The sequence below is a fragment of the Macaca mulatta genome, chromosome X (genome assembly GCF_049350105.2).
Source record: "Macaca mulatta isolate MMU2019108-1 chromosome X, T2T-MMU8v2.0, whole genome shotgun sequence".
Lineage (NCBI taxonomy): Eukaryota > Metazoa > Chordata > Mammalia > Primates > Cercopithecidae > Macaca > Macaca mulatta.
In genome coordinates, this window is record NC_133426.1 from 117900213 (window position 1) to 117920899 (window position 20687).

The window sequence follows — 20687 nt, forward strand, 5'->3', positions numbered from 1 at the left end:
TACATATGGGGTCTTGCTGTGTTGCCCAGGCTGGTCTTGAACTCCTGAGCTCAAGCAGTCCTCCTGCCTCAGCTTCCCAATGTGCTGGGATTACAGGCAGGAGCCACCAAGCCTAACCCATTACTACATTTCAAGACTCTGTCTATAGGATGGATTTTAAGGAGCTCATTCTATGGTTAAGAGGTCGGATATTGGAGTCAGAAGGATCTACATTTAAATCACAGACCCATTGCTATTAGCTGTGTCACTTAGGGCCAGTTATTTAAATTTTCTGGACCTCCATTTTCTCATCTAAAAAGTGGGGATAATGATAATATAAAAACCCCAGCAACAGTACCAGGTACATCATAGGGGCTCAGTAAGTGGTAATTATTACTACATAAGTATAAAGCCTTAATAATATAATACAATGGGTCAAGCTTTGAAATAAGTCATCACTGGGTCTGAGTCATAGACTTATACTAGCTGTATGTCCTTAGTCAAGTCACTTAACATCTCCAAACATCATTTTCTTTATCTGAAAGATGGAGATAATAATTGTACCTACATAATGGGGGTTGTGTGAGGACTAAATGAGTTAAAGTAGATAAGACATCTAGCACAATAAACAGTAGTATAAAATTGTTATTATGCTATTTTTAGAGTGAGAGCAATCATATTTTTCAGCATAAAAATGGGGTTATGGGGTCTTACCAGTGTGACAGAATGATTGAAACCAGGAGTAATCCCAGATGTATGATTACTGTACAGAAGCCATCAAGTATCTTGGATTCAAGGGCCCCATTGGAGCTTGGGGAAAAAGTAGAGCAGCCTGTGCTGAGAGGCAAAAGAGAGGAAAAAGGGAAACAGGGAAGTAGAAAGATGGCCAATATCCCATACCAGAGTGGACCTCATAAGCATGATGAAGAGTAGATGGCAGCCTCTACTAAACCATCCTCACCTTCAGTGTCAGGGGTCCGGTTACTAAGAGGTGGGCAGCCTAGACCACAGAGCTATTCTTCATCTTCCATGCAGATACTGAGTGTGGTGGCCAGACCAAGAATCATTATTGGCTGAAATGAACAGGTCATCTTTCGGTTTTACATAGACAAAGAGCCTGGGTCTGGCTTGTTCATTGTGGTCTGTCCCGATCTGTTGAAAAATAAAGAAACAAGAACAGAAAACCAAACACTGCATGTTCTCACTCATAAGTGGGAGTTGAGCAATGAGAACACATGGACACAGGGAGGGGAACATCACACACTGGGATCGGGGTGTGGGGGGCTAGGGGAGGGATAGCATTAGGAGAAATACCTAATGTAGATGACAAGTTGATGGGTGCAGCAAACCACCATAGCACGTGTATACCTATGTAACAAAACTGCACGTTCTGCACATGTACCCCAAAACTTAAAGTATAATAAAAAAGGAAACGCCCACATTTTAGTGACAAATTTCAAAAGCCAGTGACTGTCAGTAAAGTTATGTAATACAGGAAATTTGTCTTCAATCTCCTTCCTCTGGGCCCCACAATCACCGATTCCTTGCCTCGCGCCTCCCTCAGCATTCCTCACTCAAAGCCTTTTTCCTAATTCACCCTCATATAGAACTGATATCAGTTTAGATAATTATTTTACTTTTTCTCAGAAATCAAAATCTTCATTTTGCTAAAAGGATAATCTTTTAATGGTGGGAGTTCACTTAGTCAGAAAATATATTGATGGGCTTTTCTGTCACTGAACTGAAACCATAAATGCTATTTTCAAATGCAAGTATTTAGTGTTCTTAAAACCTGTACTTTAAAATGAATAGTTTCTTTCTTATTTAGGAAGTTCTGGTAGGAAATTGTTCTGGTACTGCTTTTTTTTCTTTTGATTTTGATTTGCTGATTTTTAAAAACTTTCTCCCTACTGTGTCACAGTGTTTTTTATCTATCATAATTTACAAAAGCAAATTATAATAACTAATGGAAAAGATAACTTTAAAAACTTGTTTTGTGATTGAGAATGGTAAACAAGGCCTCTAGTATACTTACCTAACATCAGTAGATGGCAGCACACACTCTGCTGTGAAGGGCAATGGGTGTGGAGACACCATTTTATTTGAATAGCAGTTAAGTTCAGAAGTGGAATCTCATCAAAATGGTTGTCTTTTGGTAATCCTTGTGAAAGGATTTATTTCCAGTTTTTTTTCCCCTGCATAACATGGAAATAAAGGTTGAATAATTTATTACCATAAAGCCACATTAACTGAACTCCACCAATTGGAATGGGTTATAATTCAGAAAGTGACTTGGGCTGAAGCTTACTTGCTTTTTCTATATGGAAAAAAGTTTGCTTAGCAACTTCATAGTAAAACTTTTAGAAGACTATAAACTGCTTAATAAAATTATGGCCTCAAATGACTTTAAAATCATTTCATTAAAATAAAAAAGTCCAGGCCCTTGCCCATTAATAGCTAATTTGAATAAGGATGGCTCTCAGTTATATAGAAATCTTTTAGACAAGTTGAAAAATAAAAGGCCAACTCAAAAATTGCTAAATTGGTGGCATTCTATAGATACAGCTCAAGTAAAATATATTCTCCAACCCTTGCCTTAAACCATGGGGCATTTACAAACGGAAATAACTAATTGTATTTTACTGTAATTTGGAAAATATTCATTGAGTATTCAATATATTCTACACATGGCATTGTATGAGGAGGCACTGAAGATACAGAGATGAATAAGACATGGCTCCTTGTCCTTAAGACATAGTCTAAAAGGCGATATCAAATACCATGCACACACAAAGGAACCTATGCAGATGACTGCTTAGTACAGAGAGTAACTCAGCACAAGTGTTACATTGTGACCAAGACCTTAAGTGAACCAGGAAGAACTGTGGAATTCCTATCATGTATATCAGGTATATTTCTAGCCATAGATACAACATTGAATGGATGCCAGATGATTATGGAACCCTTCAGTTCTAATTCTTGCAAGTCAAAGTTCCAAATAGATAGATATAGACATCTGATATATTAAGTACAGAGAGAGAGAGAGCAAGGGCTAGAGAGAGAGAGAAGATACAGTAGTAGCATAGAAAAGTGAAGCTGTTAATTATTCAAAGGGATCAGAGAAAGCTTCCTAGAAGAGGCAACATCTAAACAAAGTTTTGAAGCATGACTAGGAACTTGCCACAGAGAAAATATGGGAAGGACATTTCAGGCAGCGAATGGCATGTAAAGAAGACTTGAAGGCATATGTCTGGGAACTCTGACTTATTCGGTGTTACTTGAATAAAGAATTGATGGTATATGGTGACACTGGCGTTGTAGGAGAGGAAACTGAACTTTTAAGCAGGAGCTGATCATGCGCTACCATTAGTTTGTTATGCTCAGAGCATGAAGTTCTAGTGAGGAAGTGGTAAATGATGAGAAGAGAATGAAGCGGGAGCCAGATTAGGAACCTTGCATTGCCAAGGAGTTTTGGCTTTCGTCTGTAGGTGTTAGGGAGCTATCAAGTAATCCTGAACCAGAGAATCACATCACCAGGTCTGCACTTAGAGGATCCTGATAGAGATGTAGAGCCTTGACCAGAGGGGGCAGCAGCTAGACTAGGAGTCTAGCTAGGGGGCTGTTGGAATAACCCAGGGAAAAGATAATGAGAGCCCAACTAAAGCAGTAGTAATGAGGAAGGAACACATTCAAAAGATGTCTAGGAGGTAACAAGATATAGGCCCTTGGTGGACAACTGCATGTGATAAGTGATAGTAAGAGACAAAGTAAGAGTCAATGATGACTCGTAGATTTCTAACTCAGGCTAATGAGTAGATGGACTGCCAGTACTACTGACTGAGGGGAAATACAAAAGAAAAAGTATTATAACAACCCATATATTAGCTAAGTGTTATTTAACTTAATTGAAAAGTGAACTTTCATTAAAAAAAAAAAACCAACAACTTGATGAGTAATCCATGCGTGAAATGTTTAACTGATTATTTTTCTCAAGGTATGCTATCTACTGTTAGGTCTAAATTAAGTTGTCTACTTAATTTAGAATAGACTGTTGTATAAATTAGCATGAAGTATTATCTGTAGCATATAATTAGCATATAAAAGAGAATAGACTATTGTATAAATTAGCATGAAGTATTATCTGTAGCATATAATTGAGCACTTAAATACATATTTTCTTGTTCTTATTCATTTAATCAACAAATATTTGTTTAGTAGCAGCCACTGTTCTAGGCTCCAAAGTTACAGGGATGAAAAGACAAAGTTCCTGCCCTCGAGAAGCAGCATGTAAGTCTCAGTGAAATGATCAGAGAAGACTTCATAGAGGTGGATAATTTGAGATTTTATTTAAATGACAAGAATTCATGGGTTAGATAGGAAAGGAAAAGGGGGAGCACATGCAAAGACCTAAGCACTAGATAGTGATAGCATTACTAGGATATAAAGTAGTAAGGGGGGAGAAAAAGAATAATATAAAGCTAGACTGGTTAGATAGGAGCCAGATGATGCTGAATGGTGAAGGGCCTTCTCTGTTTAACTACAGAAATTGGATTTGATCTTGCAGTGGGCAGGAGCTTTTGAGGAATCATGAACAGTGGAGCAAAATCATTCTGATATAGAGTTATTGTACATCTCAGTCTGTCCAGGACAGTCTCATTTTATGAATAATATGGTCACCCTTTTCCAAAGGCGTGGTGTAAGAGGAACTAGAGAAAGCAGAGTCTATAAGTAGGTTATGACTGGCACAATTGTTTGAATAAGAAGTATTGAAGGCCCGAACAATAACAGTGGCCATGGGCATAGAGAGAAGAGTATGAATACGAGTGACAACTAGAGGATAGAATCTACAGATCTCTTGATTAGTTCAGATGTGAAAATCTTGTCTTACCAACCAACCGTACACTTATTTGTACTATGTGTTAGTAAGATATAACTAACTCAAAGGTAATAATACTGACATGTTTGCTTCCAAAAAGAAAGGTGGGCCAGAGGCATCCAAATAAATGATGCCCTTCAAAGTAGTACCCTTGAGAAGCTGCACCCTTATTCCCATGATGGTTCTATAATCCCAAGTTTTTTCTGGACCTATTTGAACACTGCATTGAGGAGTCAATGCCACTTCTGTGGTATTTATTCTGAGTCATAGCAAGTATTCATCCTCTGAGTGATGGATTGGATTTTTTTGAAATAGCAAAACTAATATTTTTAAAGAGCCAAATATGATCAATTAATAGTTTTCTTATGTAGCTTATAAACTTACTAAAAATGTTCGGAGCAATCTATAGAAACAGAAAGTAGATTAGTGGTTGCCGAGGTATGTTTCGGCAAGCTGAGGGAGGATGGGGAGTAACTGCTAACAAGTAACAGGTACAAGGTTTCTTTCTGGAATAATGAAAACATTCTAAAATTAGATCATGATGACATTTACACAACTCAGTAAATATGTTAAAAACATTCAATTGCACACTCTAGGTCATTGAACTTTATGGTACGTAAATCATATGTCAGTAAATCTGTTCAAATCTTTGGAGCACTAACAGTGTCCTAGGTTCAGAAATGTATGTTTTGAAAATGCATGGGTCTCATTACTTTATGATCATACTTTGTTCTTCATTAGACTCATTTCCATCCCCACACCCTTAGCACTGTACTGGGTACATAGTAAATACTCAATAGATATTTGTCCAGCAGAATTGGATATAGCATAGTGCTTAACTTCAATTCAGAGAAGATAGTGATTTTACTAAATAGTGTGGATAAGTTCTTAGATTGTTTTTTAGCAATTATACCAATTTATGTACCCAGCATCAGTGCACAAGGGTTCCAATTGCTCTACATCATTGATAACATTTGGTATTGACAACCCTTTCAATTTTAGCCATTCTTATCAGTCTGTAGTGTTAACTCATTCTGGTTTTAATGTGTATTTTCCGGAGACTGAGCACATTTTTGTATTTTATAACTTCAACTTCTGTTATAGATTAAAGGGTACACATGCAGGTTTGTTACATGGGTAAATTGTGTGAGGCTGAGGCTTGGGACTCTAATGATGCCTACAGCCAGGCAGTGAGCATACTACCCAATAGGTAGTTCTTCAGCCCTTCTCCCAATCCTCCCCTGTCTAGTGATCCCCTGTGTTTATTGTTCCTATCTTTATACTCATGTGTATTCATTGTTTAGCTCTTATAAGTGCCACTTATAAGTGACAACATGCAGTATTTGGTTTTCTTTTCTTGCATTAGTTTGCTTAGGATCATGACCTCCAGCTCCATCCCTTTCTTAGATGGTTATTATATCCTAATATATAGTATCATGAGAACTTTTTATAGATGTTGGGTTGTGACAAGTTTTGTTTTCCAAATATCAGTAATGTTGAATATAAGCAAAATGAGTTATTATTACTACTTTAATTACTATAAAATTATTTGTTATTTTAATAAGTAGAAAGTATCATTTTATATAAATTATAGAAATCACATGGGAGTATTTGTCTAATGTTTTATTTGTCACTGACTCTGGCATCTTAATTTTCATTATTAAATTAAAAAACAGTCAATCAATTTCCATTTCTCTCTCTCTCTCTCTCTCTTTCTCTCTTCCACCTCCTCCTCTTTTCTTCTCTCCCCACCCGTCTCTTAGGAAGCATTGTGAGTGTTGGGGACCCAAAGAAAAAATACACAAGATTTGAAAAAATTGGTCAAGGGTAAGTGATTGTTATTTGAAATATAAAAAGATGAGTACAAGCAACATACATTAAAATTAAAATTCAGTAAGAGCTTGGGTTTTGCATAAATTATGCTTCTCATTTCCTAGATTATATTTGTGTCTTGCGTTCTCAGTATTGGCCTTTCAGGGGGAGGGCTGACTGTTCATTAACCTAGGAACACATCCTGCTGAAATCTTCATCATTGTTGGCCTGACGGTAAATTCTGTGGGGACATTTTGATCCTATGTAGTTAGAAGATTCAAACAGATTTCTCTAGAAAAAGCAGTAGGGTTATGGAAACTTCTAGCTTACATAAAAACCCCCTTTATCGCAATTCCCCCTACAGCTCCATGGATGGTATGATTAAGATCCTGTTTTATTGTCAAAATGTAGAGTGACAAAGTGAGGGTGGGGAATGTCCTTATGGAATGATCCAGAGGTAGGCAGAGTTGACTGAGTATGGAGGAAACAGACAATAATCCCTAAATGAGACCTAGTGCATCATTTTCACTTAGTATACTTGTTAAAGATAAAGATTCCTATGCCCCACTGCCAAAGATTTGATTTAGAAGTCTGGAGTGGGGTTCAATGATCTGAACTTTGCAAAAGTTCCTCAGATAATCCTGATAATCAGCAAGACATGGGAACCATTGCATTAGATTATTCACTAAGGCTGAAGGCAGGAGTCACCAGTTCTGCAAGTCAGCTGTACTCATGCATGTCTCTCAGGCCTCAAGGTGAAACTAGGCAGGTGGATCTGAGCAGGCAACAGCATTTGAAACAGGGATAAGTTTTATTTAAAGGAAAATTGAATATTCTTAATGGACACCGTTAAATGAGGAGTGAGACACATATTCAGGGACACCAACTACTGTATGTCAGAAACAAAGATGTCACCTCAGACATTTCCTGGCTGAGGCAAGGGGCTGAAGACAAAGGGTTACAGCCAATATGCTTGCAAAATTGTGCTAGCCCATCAGCCATTACAATCTCATTATTTTAGGATAAGAGAAGGTAGAATTTCTTCAAGAACCACACTGCTTTTCCTGGCATACTTAGGTTCAAAAAAGTATATATCACATATAAGCTTGATTGTTTTTCATGATTTTATATTTTCTTTGTTTTCCCCCCTAGCTTTTGTACTAAAGTTTCTTTTGAAATTGACAGTATATCTCAGGAAATAAGGGAAAGCATTCATTAGACATTTGGGCTAGAGAATAGGAGAGGCACTCATGGAAACTGTGCCTGGCGGGAATCAAGATGAGAAGACCCTAAGGGAGACAAACTCAGGAAGAAATGCATGGCCAAGTTTATTCTTCCAGTCAAAACCATAATGACATTATATTTGAACTTTCCAGGGAGCTAAAATGTATTCTCATTTGCTTACAAAAAAGAAGAGTTTTGTGGTTTCTAGAAGCTCCCTGTCACCGAATGGGTCAAATTAATATTTCTACTCATTCTAAAACAGTGATAAACAATAGAACTTACTGTGATGATAGAGATGTTCTATATCTGTGCTGTCTAATATGGTAGCCACTGGCTGTGTGTGGCTATGGGGCACTTGGAATGTGGCTAGTGCACACAAGAAACTGAATTTATGTGAATTCATTTATTTGTTTAGCAGATATTTCTTGAGCACTATGTTCCAGGCACTATGCTAGGTGCTAGAGAGACAGAGATGGGTAATGATGGTGTGGGCCCTCAAGGAACTTACAGTCTACACTGATAAGTGCTTGACAGAGGGATACAGGGTACCAGAAGAACCTTGAGGCAAGCTTACTCAATTCAACCAAGTGCAGAGCGGGGCCAGCTTCTAGAGCCATTTTCTCCCACCAGGAATTTTCCCTGTCTACTTCTGGTGGACTGGTTGTTTTACCTAAGTAAGAAAACTATACCTTCCCATGTTCATATACAAACCTCAACTCTCCTTCTTCATGCCTAAAGGGTAAATACCACCAGACAGATTGCAAAAAGACAGTATTATGTACTAAAGGGACTTAGAAAACAAAAGTTGGCTTTTAGATTTTATTTTCATCTGGTTGAGTCTGTGGTAGAGCTAACAATAGGAAGGGAAAGGATATTCAATCCACTTAGAAGTAATACTCCAAATCATTGTTGTCCAGTACGGTGGCCAGTAACCACATTTGGCTATTGAGCACTTGAAATGTGGCTAGTCCAAAAGGAGATGTACTATAAGTATAAAAGGCACACCTGATTTCAAAACCTTAGTATGAAAAAAGAATGTAAAATATCTCATTAATACATTTTTATTGATTACATGTTGAGATATTTTGCATACATTGGATTAAAGAAAATATATTATGAAAATTAATTTCACCTTTTAAAAACTTTTAAATATGTAGCTCTAAGAAATTTAAAATATGGCTCGTGGCTCATGGCTCATATTATATTTCTAATAGGCAGTAATGCTCTAGTTGTAGCCTTAACTGGGAGTTGTTTATTTATTCGTAAAGTGTTTTTCCATGGTTGTTTTTTGGAGAGTGGGAGATGTTATAATTTTGTCTTGATTGTTCCAACTAAAAGCCAACTGAGCCAAAAATAGCATTAAATTTTAAAAGGAAAAAGTACAAGATGGTTTCAGATATCTCCCAGATACTAGGTAATGAAACAAGACTAATTTTGCCAAGAACAAAGATCAGGCCACCAAGCAACTTTGTGTAACAAAGAGATTTCCTCTCTTGGCTATTATTTATGCCTGTGACTTTTAAAGATGAAAAGGAAAGTTCTCTATCTCTGAGTCTCTTTGTACAGTCTTCATAATCTAAAATGAAAAATCGAAGCATAAATCCTGCTTGCCACTGCAGAAAGGTCTATTTTAAATTCCCAGCAAGTTCATCATTTTAAAGAATGATAAAGTAGCAGATAGTTCACTCATAGGCCCAACACAACTTTTTAATATGTCCTTAGAGGGTATGGAGTCTATTGTATTTCTACTTTTTTCTTCTTCAGTGTTTAGCACAGTGCTTTTGCACTTAGTGGGCCCTCAAAAACAATTTTGTGCAGTTATGATCAACAGCTAGATTCACTTTGGCCAGATTCAAAGAACTGCAAAGCTGTCTGCCAACTCCATCTCTGTGGGCCTGTTTTTGCCTCAATAAATATTTGTTGAGCTAATGAAAATTGTTTGTCTTTCTACCGCATCTTCTCACTCGTAAGTGGGAGTTGAACAATGAGAACATATGGACACGGAGGGGAACAACACACACCGGGGCTGGAAAGGGGATGGGGGGGCGAGGGGAGTGAGAGCATTAGGGCGAATAGCTAATGCATGCGGGTCTTAAAACCTAGATGTCGAGTTCATAGGTGCAGCAAACCACCATGGCACACGTATACCTATAACCTGCATGTTCTGCACTTGTATCCCGGAACTTAAAGTAAAATTTAAAAAATAAAAAAGAAAATGTTTGTCTTTCTAACTATCCCTTTCCTCTGTCCTCTGTATTTACATGTGTATGTACATGCCTATCTTGCTCCTCCTGTGTCTGTCTGTCTTTCCCTGTTTTTCCTCAGTGTGTCTTCATATTTTTGTCTTTCACAATGACTTGGTCGGCCTCATCACATCTGATTCCTTTATTCTCTGGGTATTTGTGTGTGCTGCATATCTGTCTTCTTCAAGCATGTTGGCTTCACATTCTACTGCCCATTTTCACACACACCCCACAACCCAAATGGTCATAATGTAAAATCAAGATGTATTCAAGATATAATCTACTGGCTTAAATCTATTTACTATGATTTTATCATTTATTTAATTTGCTAATTTTATTTTTTTGATCTTAGTAGATTGTTTTCCCTCAGTTGACAAAAAGTTGGCTTTTTTCTTTCTGGAACAACAACAACAAAAAAACCACCTCCCACTTATATTAATTTTCTTTTTACTTAAATTACTTTCAACTGATTTTGTTTTCATTAATTACTGGCCTAAGTTATATAAACTAGTCTCTACTCTCAATGTATAGAGTTTTTTAAAATTAAATCTGTATTTTTAATTGTTTTTGCCTTACCTATTATTACAGTGCCATTCAAAATTGTTGTCAATAATCATTTGGTGTTAGGGATAATCAGCCCCAGTATCCTATTCTCAATTTCAGAGAGCACAACAGTTCACTCACTCTCAGGAGCTGGATTTGAGAAGAATCTCTCCATTAATCACCCTCTTTTACTTGGAAAACTAAATTTTTCTCCAGCATGGGTTTCTGCCATCCCAGCATTCAGGCCTGGGGCCAGAGAATTGGGCTCCATCTTCCATAAATCAAGTTCAGAATCACATGTCTAATCATTTGAGGCCATAGCTGTGAGTTGAAGGCTAAAAATGACATTGTTTCACTGGGTTTGCTGTGAAAAGTGTTCTATAATTGGCCGCCAAATCCAGACATTTTGAACAAATGTATGCAAAGTTAAAAAATAAGGAAAGAAAGAAAAAAAAGTCAGGTACCCCAAAATTATCATTAACTCAACAACATGAGTTTGTCAGAAATATATCTGGTGCGGACTTGAGAATCTTTACTTTCTAGAATAGTTATATAAAATCACTTGTTTAATAAATGAGGTAGAATGAGACAACAAAATCAAATATTTATTTCAGTCAACGGCTATCATTGGCAACCCTGTGTAATTCCTGAATAAGCAATAGCTATATAACAGAGGGCTGAATTTACAACGTTGACAGCTGTCCTCACGGATTTCTCATTAATGTATTTGAATTCAGGTTAGGGTCTTTCCTTAAATGAGAATGCACTGAAAAACAGGCCTTTTTTCTCTTTCAGGTTCATATTGTCTTTTCTCTTCGACATTATAATAGAAAAATATTTTTGAGGAAGCAGCTCAGAGGATCCGGTTTAACAAGTATCTTTTTAACATCAGTGAACCTTTAATGAGTGCCTACTATGTGTAATCTAGAGTAGCAGTTAAGAATCAGGTTCTGGGAGTTCACAGTGACCTCTATACTTGTGGTCCCATTGAATATTTGACAGGGAGAAAAGAAGAGTTGTATCAAGAAATAAGATGAACACCTACCCCCAGTAATGTACCTTTCCCCTATATTTTATTCACACACTCATCTTCACTGTCATCTCTCATATGAATCCCTCTTTGGCTGGCATGGTCCTAATTGACCTTTTCTGTCTTTTGTTTTTCTGAATCCTACAGATTATATCTGTGCCAGCATGTATTCACCACTTATATCTTAGCTTGTCTAGACATGTAAAATTGCTTGAAACTTTGAGGAATGTAGACAAATAAAGGGAGAATTTTTGAAAAACTTGAAGAAAAATAAAGAGACAGGATTCTGAACTCAGGGCTGTAGATAAATTATTTAATTTCCTGAAGCATCGGTTTTCTCATCCATTGTAAGCAGAATGCACGTATCTCATAAGGTTGTAAAAATAAATAAGAGAAGCCATTTAAAGTCCTTAGCACAGTACATGGCACATCGTTAATTGCTCAGTAAATGCTAGTTATTATTAGGGATGAGAGACACACTCATATGTTGCTATTATATAGAACAGAATATAATAAGTATCGTGAAGAAATTACAAAGAGCTCTGTGGACAGAGAGGAAGAACAAATTATTTACAGCCAGTGAGGGGATATGATAGATTCTTAGAGGAGGGTACACTTGAGAGTGACATTAGAGGGTATAGGAATTTAATGAATAGGTTTATGAGAAGTTTTGTTTGAATGAATACTTACTTCAGACTGTAGGTTTCATTCACTTTCGTATCCCTAAGGTCTGCAACACTGCCCCAGCATATATGCTCAAATATAAGGTAACACAATAAGATAATTTTAAAAAGTTTTTGATTCACCTGAATACATAAACTGTTTTATATATATAGATAGATATATAGATATATATGTATGTAGATATATATATATATATATATGGTTGAAGTCTACTTATGATGTTTGTTAATTTACTTTCATTTACATATTTAAAACCACTTATATAAAGTATTATTTTGTAGAGATGCAACACTGCCCCAGCATATATGCTCAAATATAAGGTAACACAATAAGATAATTTTAAAAAGTTTTTGATTCACCTGAATACATAAACTGTTTTATATATATAGATAGATATATAGATATATATGTATGTAGATATATATATATATATATATGGTTGAAGTCTACTTATGATGTTTGTTAATTTACTTTCATTTACATATTTAAAACCACTTATATAAAGTATTATTTTGTAGAGATTTTTCTACTCTCATATTTCACGAATGGTATAATTCAAAATCTTCTTATGTGTCTTTAACATCATTCTTTTTGTAATCACTAGAGATTATTTTTGAGTCTTCATCCAGTTATTCAAATATATTGCCTGGCTTCCATCTAGGATATTTGAGATATTGAACCCAGATATAATTCTATTCCTGGATATTTATTCCTAGTCACAATTACCCATTCATATAACATTAAGATTATTGTTTTTTGAACTTGTCCTGTGGGTGTATATTTAGGTCCTCAAGACATATATCTACTATCTAGTATGTGACTTTTAAAAATTTCTATTACAAATTGTCATACTTACACAAAAATAGGGAAAATAACACAGGAACTCCTGTATTCTTATCACTTAGATTAAACATTTATCAACAATTTTTAATAAAATCACAATGCCATCATAACATCTACAAACAATTAACAATTGCTTCATATCATTTAACTCCCAGTCTATAATCAGAATTCTCCACTTGCAACAAAACGCTATTTTTATAATTGATTTGTTCAAATCAACATCCAAAGGAGATCTACATGTTGCAAATGTTGTGTATCATAACTCTATATACCTTGAAGCAGTCTCCTTTCTTTTTCCACTACCATCATCTTGTTGAAGAAACTGGTTATTGTCTTGTAAAATGTGTCACTTTCTGGATTTGTCTGTTAGTTTCATTTGTTGTCATTTAACTTGCTCCTCTAACTTCCACCTCCGGGATTCAGGGGATTCTCCTGCCTCAGCCTGTCGAGTAACTGGGAATACAGGTGTGTGTCACCATGCCCAGCTAATTTTGTATTTTTAGTTGATAACGGAGTTTCACCATGTTGACCAGGCTGGTCTTGAACTCCTGACCTCAAGTGATCCACCCACCTCAGCCTCCCAAAGTGCTGGGATTCCATGTGAGAGCCACCATGCCTGGCGAAATGCTTGCTTTTTAAACTGCCAGCTTTCATTATAAAGAGTTAGTATGGAGTTACATATGAAAGTGTTCGATGAGGGGTATTTTGATATTTTTAGTAGGGGAATTTTATTAAATATCTTTATAAAGTCTTAAAATTTTATATTGTCAATATGTTTCACTGAGTTGCATCCATTATTGTTTATGGTGGTCAAACTATTTCATCTTTAGCTAATGGGAGCCCCTTTCACTGCATTGGTTATGACAGAGGTCTTTTAATAGCTTGTTTACGACATCCAACACTTGCAGTTATGCAGTCATACCATCCAAAATAACTTATTCACATCCTTTCTTTGTAATTCTGACAGGTACTCTCTATGAGCATCCAAAACTATCATTAATTGAGAAGATATCAACCTAATATGTCCTTTCCAAACTGTATTTTATAGTTAAAAATAAATGAATATGGATAAGTACCAATTACATGAAAGATTTTTATAAGAACTTGCATATAAGGCAGCTCCATTTTTGTGAGGAAAAATTGGGAGGAGAAATCCTTATCTTGTATTTGGATATATATGGTGCATTTCTGTGCATGCATGTATGTTTGTTGTAGGTATATTTTTAGCACAAGTGGTAACATACTATATATCTCCTTTTTTATTGTGTTTCTGTGTTTTAGAGATGGTTCTGTGTTTGTACCTCATACTTTTTAAACAGATGCACAGTGTTTTGTTATTTGAATGTACCAAAATTTATTGAACTAGGCCCTAAATGGGCATAGACATTTAATTTGTTTTTGATGTTTTGCTATTATAAACAAGGCTTCTGTAAAGATCCTTACAAGTAAACCATTTTATACAAACTTACCATTAGAATAGATTCCTAAAAGTGGAATTGTTATGTAAAAGGATACGTGCATTTTTCTTTCTGAGTTACTGTCCGTAGAGATTTGTTTATTTAACACACCATCAACAATGTATGAGAGTGCCGGTTTGCCTGCACCTTTGCCAACACAGCTGTATTCACTTATTTGGGATTATAGTACTATAATAAAAACACTCCCACACTGACTTTTTTAAAAAGGAAAATAAATAAGAAAGGAACTCTAACAAGAAAGCATGTGGCAAAACAAAAGGCTATCCTGAAGAATTAATTAGCCAATGTAGTCCATGTCTTTATAATGCCAAAGTATCTTTGTTGCATGTTATATCTCTCCATAGGTTAGATTAACTATGCAGCTATGTTTGACAGAAAGTGACAATGAGAGCATTTCTTGAAATCATTTTTCTCGTACACATAGATATATATCTCAGCAAAGGAATTTTGTCTAACATCTGGATCTTTGTCAATCATATCATTATATAGAATGACGATATGTTCAATTCATCAATAATTGCAAACAAATTTTGCTACTAGCTCATGTGTAATCAAGCCCTCAGTCCCCATCTCTCTAAATTAGTTTTAGTTTTAAGATTTCAGAAACTAAATATATAATATTAGGTATTTTTCAGACTTATCTCTGCTACTCAGTGAGAAGTCCCTTTCTTCTTACTGTAACATGAAAGTCTCATATTGAAGATGAATAGCTTTGAAACTTATTTCTTAAAAGACTTGATGAATAACAGTATCATTTAGAGAACCTGACAAAGCAGTGTGTACCATAGAACTCAGAGTGCTGAGAATAAAACCTCTGATTTTTTTTTTTTTTTTGGTTGTTCAGGAAACTATGGGCAAGAGCGGTGTCTAGTGTGCTTATAGAAGTGATTCTTTGGGTAGGACCACCCACCCCAAAAGTATTTGCTTCTTCATCGGATCTATTTTGGGCCACACAAGGTAGAACACTGCTATGAAGCACTAAATAGATGTAGTCTGAGCTCTATAAAAGGCCTTGTGATGTAGGAGATTGGAAATACATTAGCATTTGTGAAGAACAATGTTTATGGAGCAGTGGAAGGTGCTCTTTGTTCTACTTAATGCTCTTAAATGCACTGTGTTGTGTGCTGTCCCTTGTAAAGAAAGATGATGCCACTCAATCAAACACCATTAGCAGAGTTTGCACGTTAAGTTGTTTTTTCCAGCCACAGTAATGAGCTTGTTTTAAGCCACCTGCCCCCTTTCCTGTCCAGGCCTCTTGAATCCAATGGCACACACTGTGAAACAGCTGCTTAGATTTAATGTTGGAGTGAGTAGCCGAGAGTTATCTGGCCTTTCCAGGGATTAAGTCTTGTAATTGTGGCCTCATTATCACTGGACTATAACCCACCAAGCTCCCTGGCCCCACACCCATAATGTGTTACAGCTCTCTTTAAAATTAGATGACCATGAATACTCTGAGAAAAGTCATGCCCTAGCTAAAGAACAGAAAATTCCCTGTTCTGATTTATAATCTTAGTAATTAAAGACTATACCATCTGGCCCCAGCTACATTCTGTGTACTTAGAGCAGTACTGAGATAACATGATTTTTACATAATTTTCTTTTTTAAATTTAGAGATGCATTTTTTAGAAGTAAATTACACAAAGGAAAACGCCAGAACTCTCTCTTTGGAAAAGTTATTACATGTGATGGTAACACCATTCCTGAGCCCCAAAGAACATATCTCTCAACAAAACAAGTAACTATATGGTAGTATCAAGCTATATACATACAAATATAAATATAGATATATAATCTGTATGTTTTTATGTCAGGTGCACAAATATAGTGAGACAATACCTAGATAGGAGCCTACAAGTAGTAACTTTTTAAATATTCAGCAAAAGATAAAGTCTATTTCTAAAAACAGCAGTGCATTTTCAGCCACATGACCAATCTTAATTGAGTCGGCAAACAGAACAACAACCTGTGTGTGGTTATACCAAAGAAATAAGACATACCATGTCGTGGGACAAACTAAATGGCTTGTGGACAAAGTGAGTAGAAAATTAAAGGCAAGATAAACATTTTGGGGAGGCGGCTTAGCATAACAGGTACAAACATGAGTTTTGAGAAGTACCACAATTGCCCTTAGCACTGAGGTAAAAATGCTAAAGACCTATGGCAAAACATGAAATGGTGATTAAGAACATGGGCTGTGGAGACAAAGTAATGCATTTTTAAGCTCAGCTGCTGATTGTGCAACCTTAGGCAACCTACTTAACATTTCTTTGTTTCAATGTCCTCATTTGCAAAGTGAGGAGAATCTAATTTATCTCATAGAGTTGTACAGGGTGGGCATTAAGTGAGATCATTACAGAGTTGCAGAGAATATTGCTCAATAAGTGAAATAGCCTTTTTATAGCAGCAGCAGCAATAGGAGTACATGTAAAAAATAACCATCCTATCTGGAGTTTAATCCCTGCCTATGACCTCATTAGCACCGGATTTGTATTTGTAAAACCTTAATGGGAATTTTGCCTATCTTTCTGGCTCCCTGATTCTTATTCCTACCAGACTCTTCTTGGACTTCATTGAGCCTTTAGACCTCTTGCCCTTTTTGTTTTCTCCCAGTATATGAGCTTTTTCCTAAGCTCATTTCTTTGCCCTTCTTTTCCTCTAATCCATTTCCATGGTGAAATCAAAGTGACTTATCTAAATTATTAGTCCTACCACGTTGCTGCTTTTGCAACTATTCATGGTCATGGCTTGACATTGGCACTTGGTGGGAAACATCAAAACCTCGTCAAGATTCCTGATAATGAAACTGACTTACTTTATGAGGAAAAGGGATAACTGTGAATTGTTTGTTTCTTTCTGGACCCTTCAGGCTAGATGCCAGTGTTTCCATTTGAGTAGTAAGCGCTTGGTCATGTCAGGGAGAGACTGTTAATAAAGCATCTGATGTGATGCCAAGAACTCAGAAGTACTTATCACATTTTAATTGATGATGGGTCCCAATGGTTGAGAAATCTGTTGGTTTAGTATTCTTTAATCATAGTATAGTTAACTGAAAGATCTCTAACTTCAAGTTAGGAGACCTTTGTTACTTACTTGCTATGTTATCATGGGTCTATCCTTCCTGCTTTCTGGGCTTCAGAATTCTCATTTGTAATGAGAAAGTTAAACTGGATGTTCTCTATTTTCCTTTGAGTCCTGATAATGCATGATTACTTTGTGGTATCTGAGGGACTGAGATTTGGAATAAAAACAATACCTATCATAAAATCATGTTCTTCCTCAGGAATCTGGCTTTAATATAACTGGAGTGGAGTGTTAATAGGGATCAATGTAATTAAATGTTTAGCATAAAAATCAAATTGACAGTGTTGCTCATTTTAGCACACCAGACCCAATACACCAGAGATTTAGGAATTTTAACCCCTATCTTTGTTAGTTTGAGTTTTGGCATCCTTACATCCTATAGTGCTGCATGACACTGACTTTCTTTCTTTTTTTTAATTAAAGTTCTAGGATACATGTGCAGAACGTGCAGGTTTGTTGCATAGGTACACACATGCCATGGTGGTTTGCTGTACCCATCAACCCGCCATCTACATTAGGTATTTGTCCTAATGCTATCTCTCCTCTAGTACCCCACCCCTCAACAGGCCCTGGTGTGTGATGTTCCCCTCCCTGTGTCCATGTGTTCTCATTGTTCAACTCCCACTTATGAGTGAGAACATACGTTGTTTGGTTTTCTGTTCCTGTGTTAGTTTGCTAAGAATGATGGTTTCCAGCTTCATCCATGTCCCTGCAAAGGACATTAGCTCATCCTTTTTATGGCTACATAGTATTCCATGGTATATATGTGGCACATTTTCTTTATCCAGTCTATCATTGATGGGCATTTGGGTTGGTTCCAACCCAATGTGAATAGTGCTGCAATAAACATACATGTGCACATGTCTTTATAGTAGAATGATTTATAACCCTTTGGGTATATGCCCAGCAATGGGATTGCTGGGTCAAATGATATTTCTGCTTCTAGACCCTTGAGGAATAGCCACGCTGTCTTCCACAATGGTCGAACTAATTTACACTCCCACCAGTGGTGTAAAAGCATTCCTATTTCTCCACATCCCCTCCCACATCTGTTGTTTCCTGACTTTTTAATGATCGCCATTCTAAATGGTGTGAGATGGTATCTCATTGTGACTTTTTTTTTTATTATTATACTTTAAGTTCTAGGGTACATGTGCATAACGTGCAGGTTTGTTACATATGTTGTGCCATGTTGCTGTGCTGCACCCATCAACTCGTCAGCACCCATCAACTCGTCATTTACATCAGGTATAACTCCCAATGCAATCCCACCCCCTCCCCCCCCCCCCATAATAGGCCTCGGTGTGTGATGTCCCCCTTCCCGAGTCCAAGTGATCTCATTGTTCAGTTCCCACCTATGAGTGAGAACATGCGGTGTTTGGTTTTCTGTTCTTGTGATAGTTTGCTAAGAATGATGGTTTCCAGCTGCATCCATGTCCCTACAAAGGACACAAACTCATCCTTTTTTATGGCTGCATAGTATTCCATGGTGTATATGTGCCACATTTTCTTAATCCAGTCTGTCACTGATGGACATTTGGGTTGATTCCAAGTCTTTGCTATTGTGAATAGTGCCGCAATGAACATACGTGTGCATGTGTCTTGATTTGCGTTTCTCGACCAGCGATGATGAGCTTTTTTTCATATGTTTGTTGACCGCATAAATGTCTTCTTTTGAGAAGTGTCTGTTCGTATCTTTTGCTCACTTTTGATGGAATTGTTTGTTTTTTTTCTTGTAAATTTTAAGTTCCTTGTAGATTCTGGATATTAGCCCTTTGTCAGATGGGTAGATTGTAAAACCTTTCTTCCATTCTGTAGGTTGCCTGTTCACTCTGATGATAGTTTCTTTTGCTGTGCAGAAGCTCTTTAGTTTAATTAGATTCTATTTGTCAATTTTGGCTTTCGCTTCCATTGCTTTTGGTGTTTTAATCATGAAGTCTTTGCCCATGTCTATCTCCTGAATGGTATTGCCTAGGTTTTCTTCTAGGGTTTTTATGGTTTTAGGTTTTATGTTTAAGTCTTTAATCCATCTTGACTTAATTTTTGTGTAAGGTGTAAGGGAGGGGTTCAGTTTCAGTTTTCTGCTTATGGCCAGCCAGTTTTCCCAACACTATTTATTAAATAGGGAATCATTTCCCCATTGGTTGTTTTTGTCAGGTTTGTCAAAGATCACATGGTTGTAGATGTGTGGCATTATTTTTGAGGTATCTGTTCTATTCCATTGGTCTATATATCTGTTTTAGTACCAGTACCATGTTATTTTTGTTACTGTAGCCTTGTAGTATAGTTTGAAGTTAGGTAGCATGACGCTTCCAGCTTTGTTCTTTTCACTTAGGATTGTCCTGGCTATAGAAAATTTCAGGCCAATATCACTAATGAATATTGATGTGAAAATCCCCAATAAAATACTGGCAAACTGAATCCAGCAGCACATCAAAAAGCTTATCCACCACCATCAAGTCAGCTTCATCCCTGGGACGCAAGGCTAGTTCAACATACACAAATCAGTAAATGTAATCCATCCCATAAACGGAACCAGTGACAAAAACCTGATTATCTCAGTAGATGCAGAAAAGGCCTTCCATAAAATTCAACACTCCTTCATCCTAAAAACTCTCAATTAACTAGGTATTGATGGAACATATCTCAAAACATTAAGAGCTATTTATGACAAACCCACAGCCAATATCATACTGAATGGGCAAAAACTGGAAGCATTCCCTTTGAAAACCGGCAGAAGACAAGGATGCCCTCTCTCACCACTCCTATTCAACATAGTGTTGGAAGTTCTGGCCAGGGCAATCAGGCAAGAAAAAGAAATAAAGGGTGTTCAAATGGGAAGAGAGGAAGTCAAATTGTCTCTGTTTGCAGATGACATGATTATATATTT

General features: G+C 36.6%; 1 protein-coding gene across 19 annotated transcripts in view; it reads left to right on the top strand.

Annotated features, from left to right (window-relative positions):
• The window catches only part of PAK3 (p21 (RAC1) activated kinase 3), a 285356-nt gene that overhangs the window by 229301 nt on the left and 35368 nt on the right, over window positions 1-20687 (top strand). For all 19 annotated transcript variants that reach the window (XM_077989656.1, XM_015128022.3, XM_015128018.3 and 16 more), the window contains one exon: window positions 6619-6682. In XM_077989656.1, coding sequence (XP_077845782.1) covers window positions 6619-6682 — 64 coding nt within the window. The remainder of the gene's footprint in view (window positions 1-6618; window positions 6683-20687) is intronic.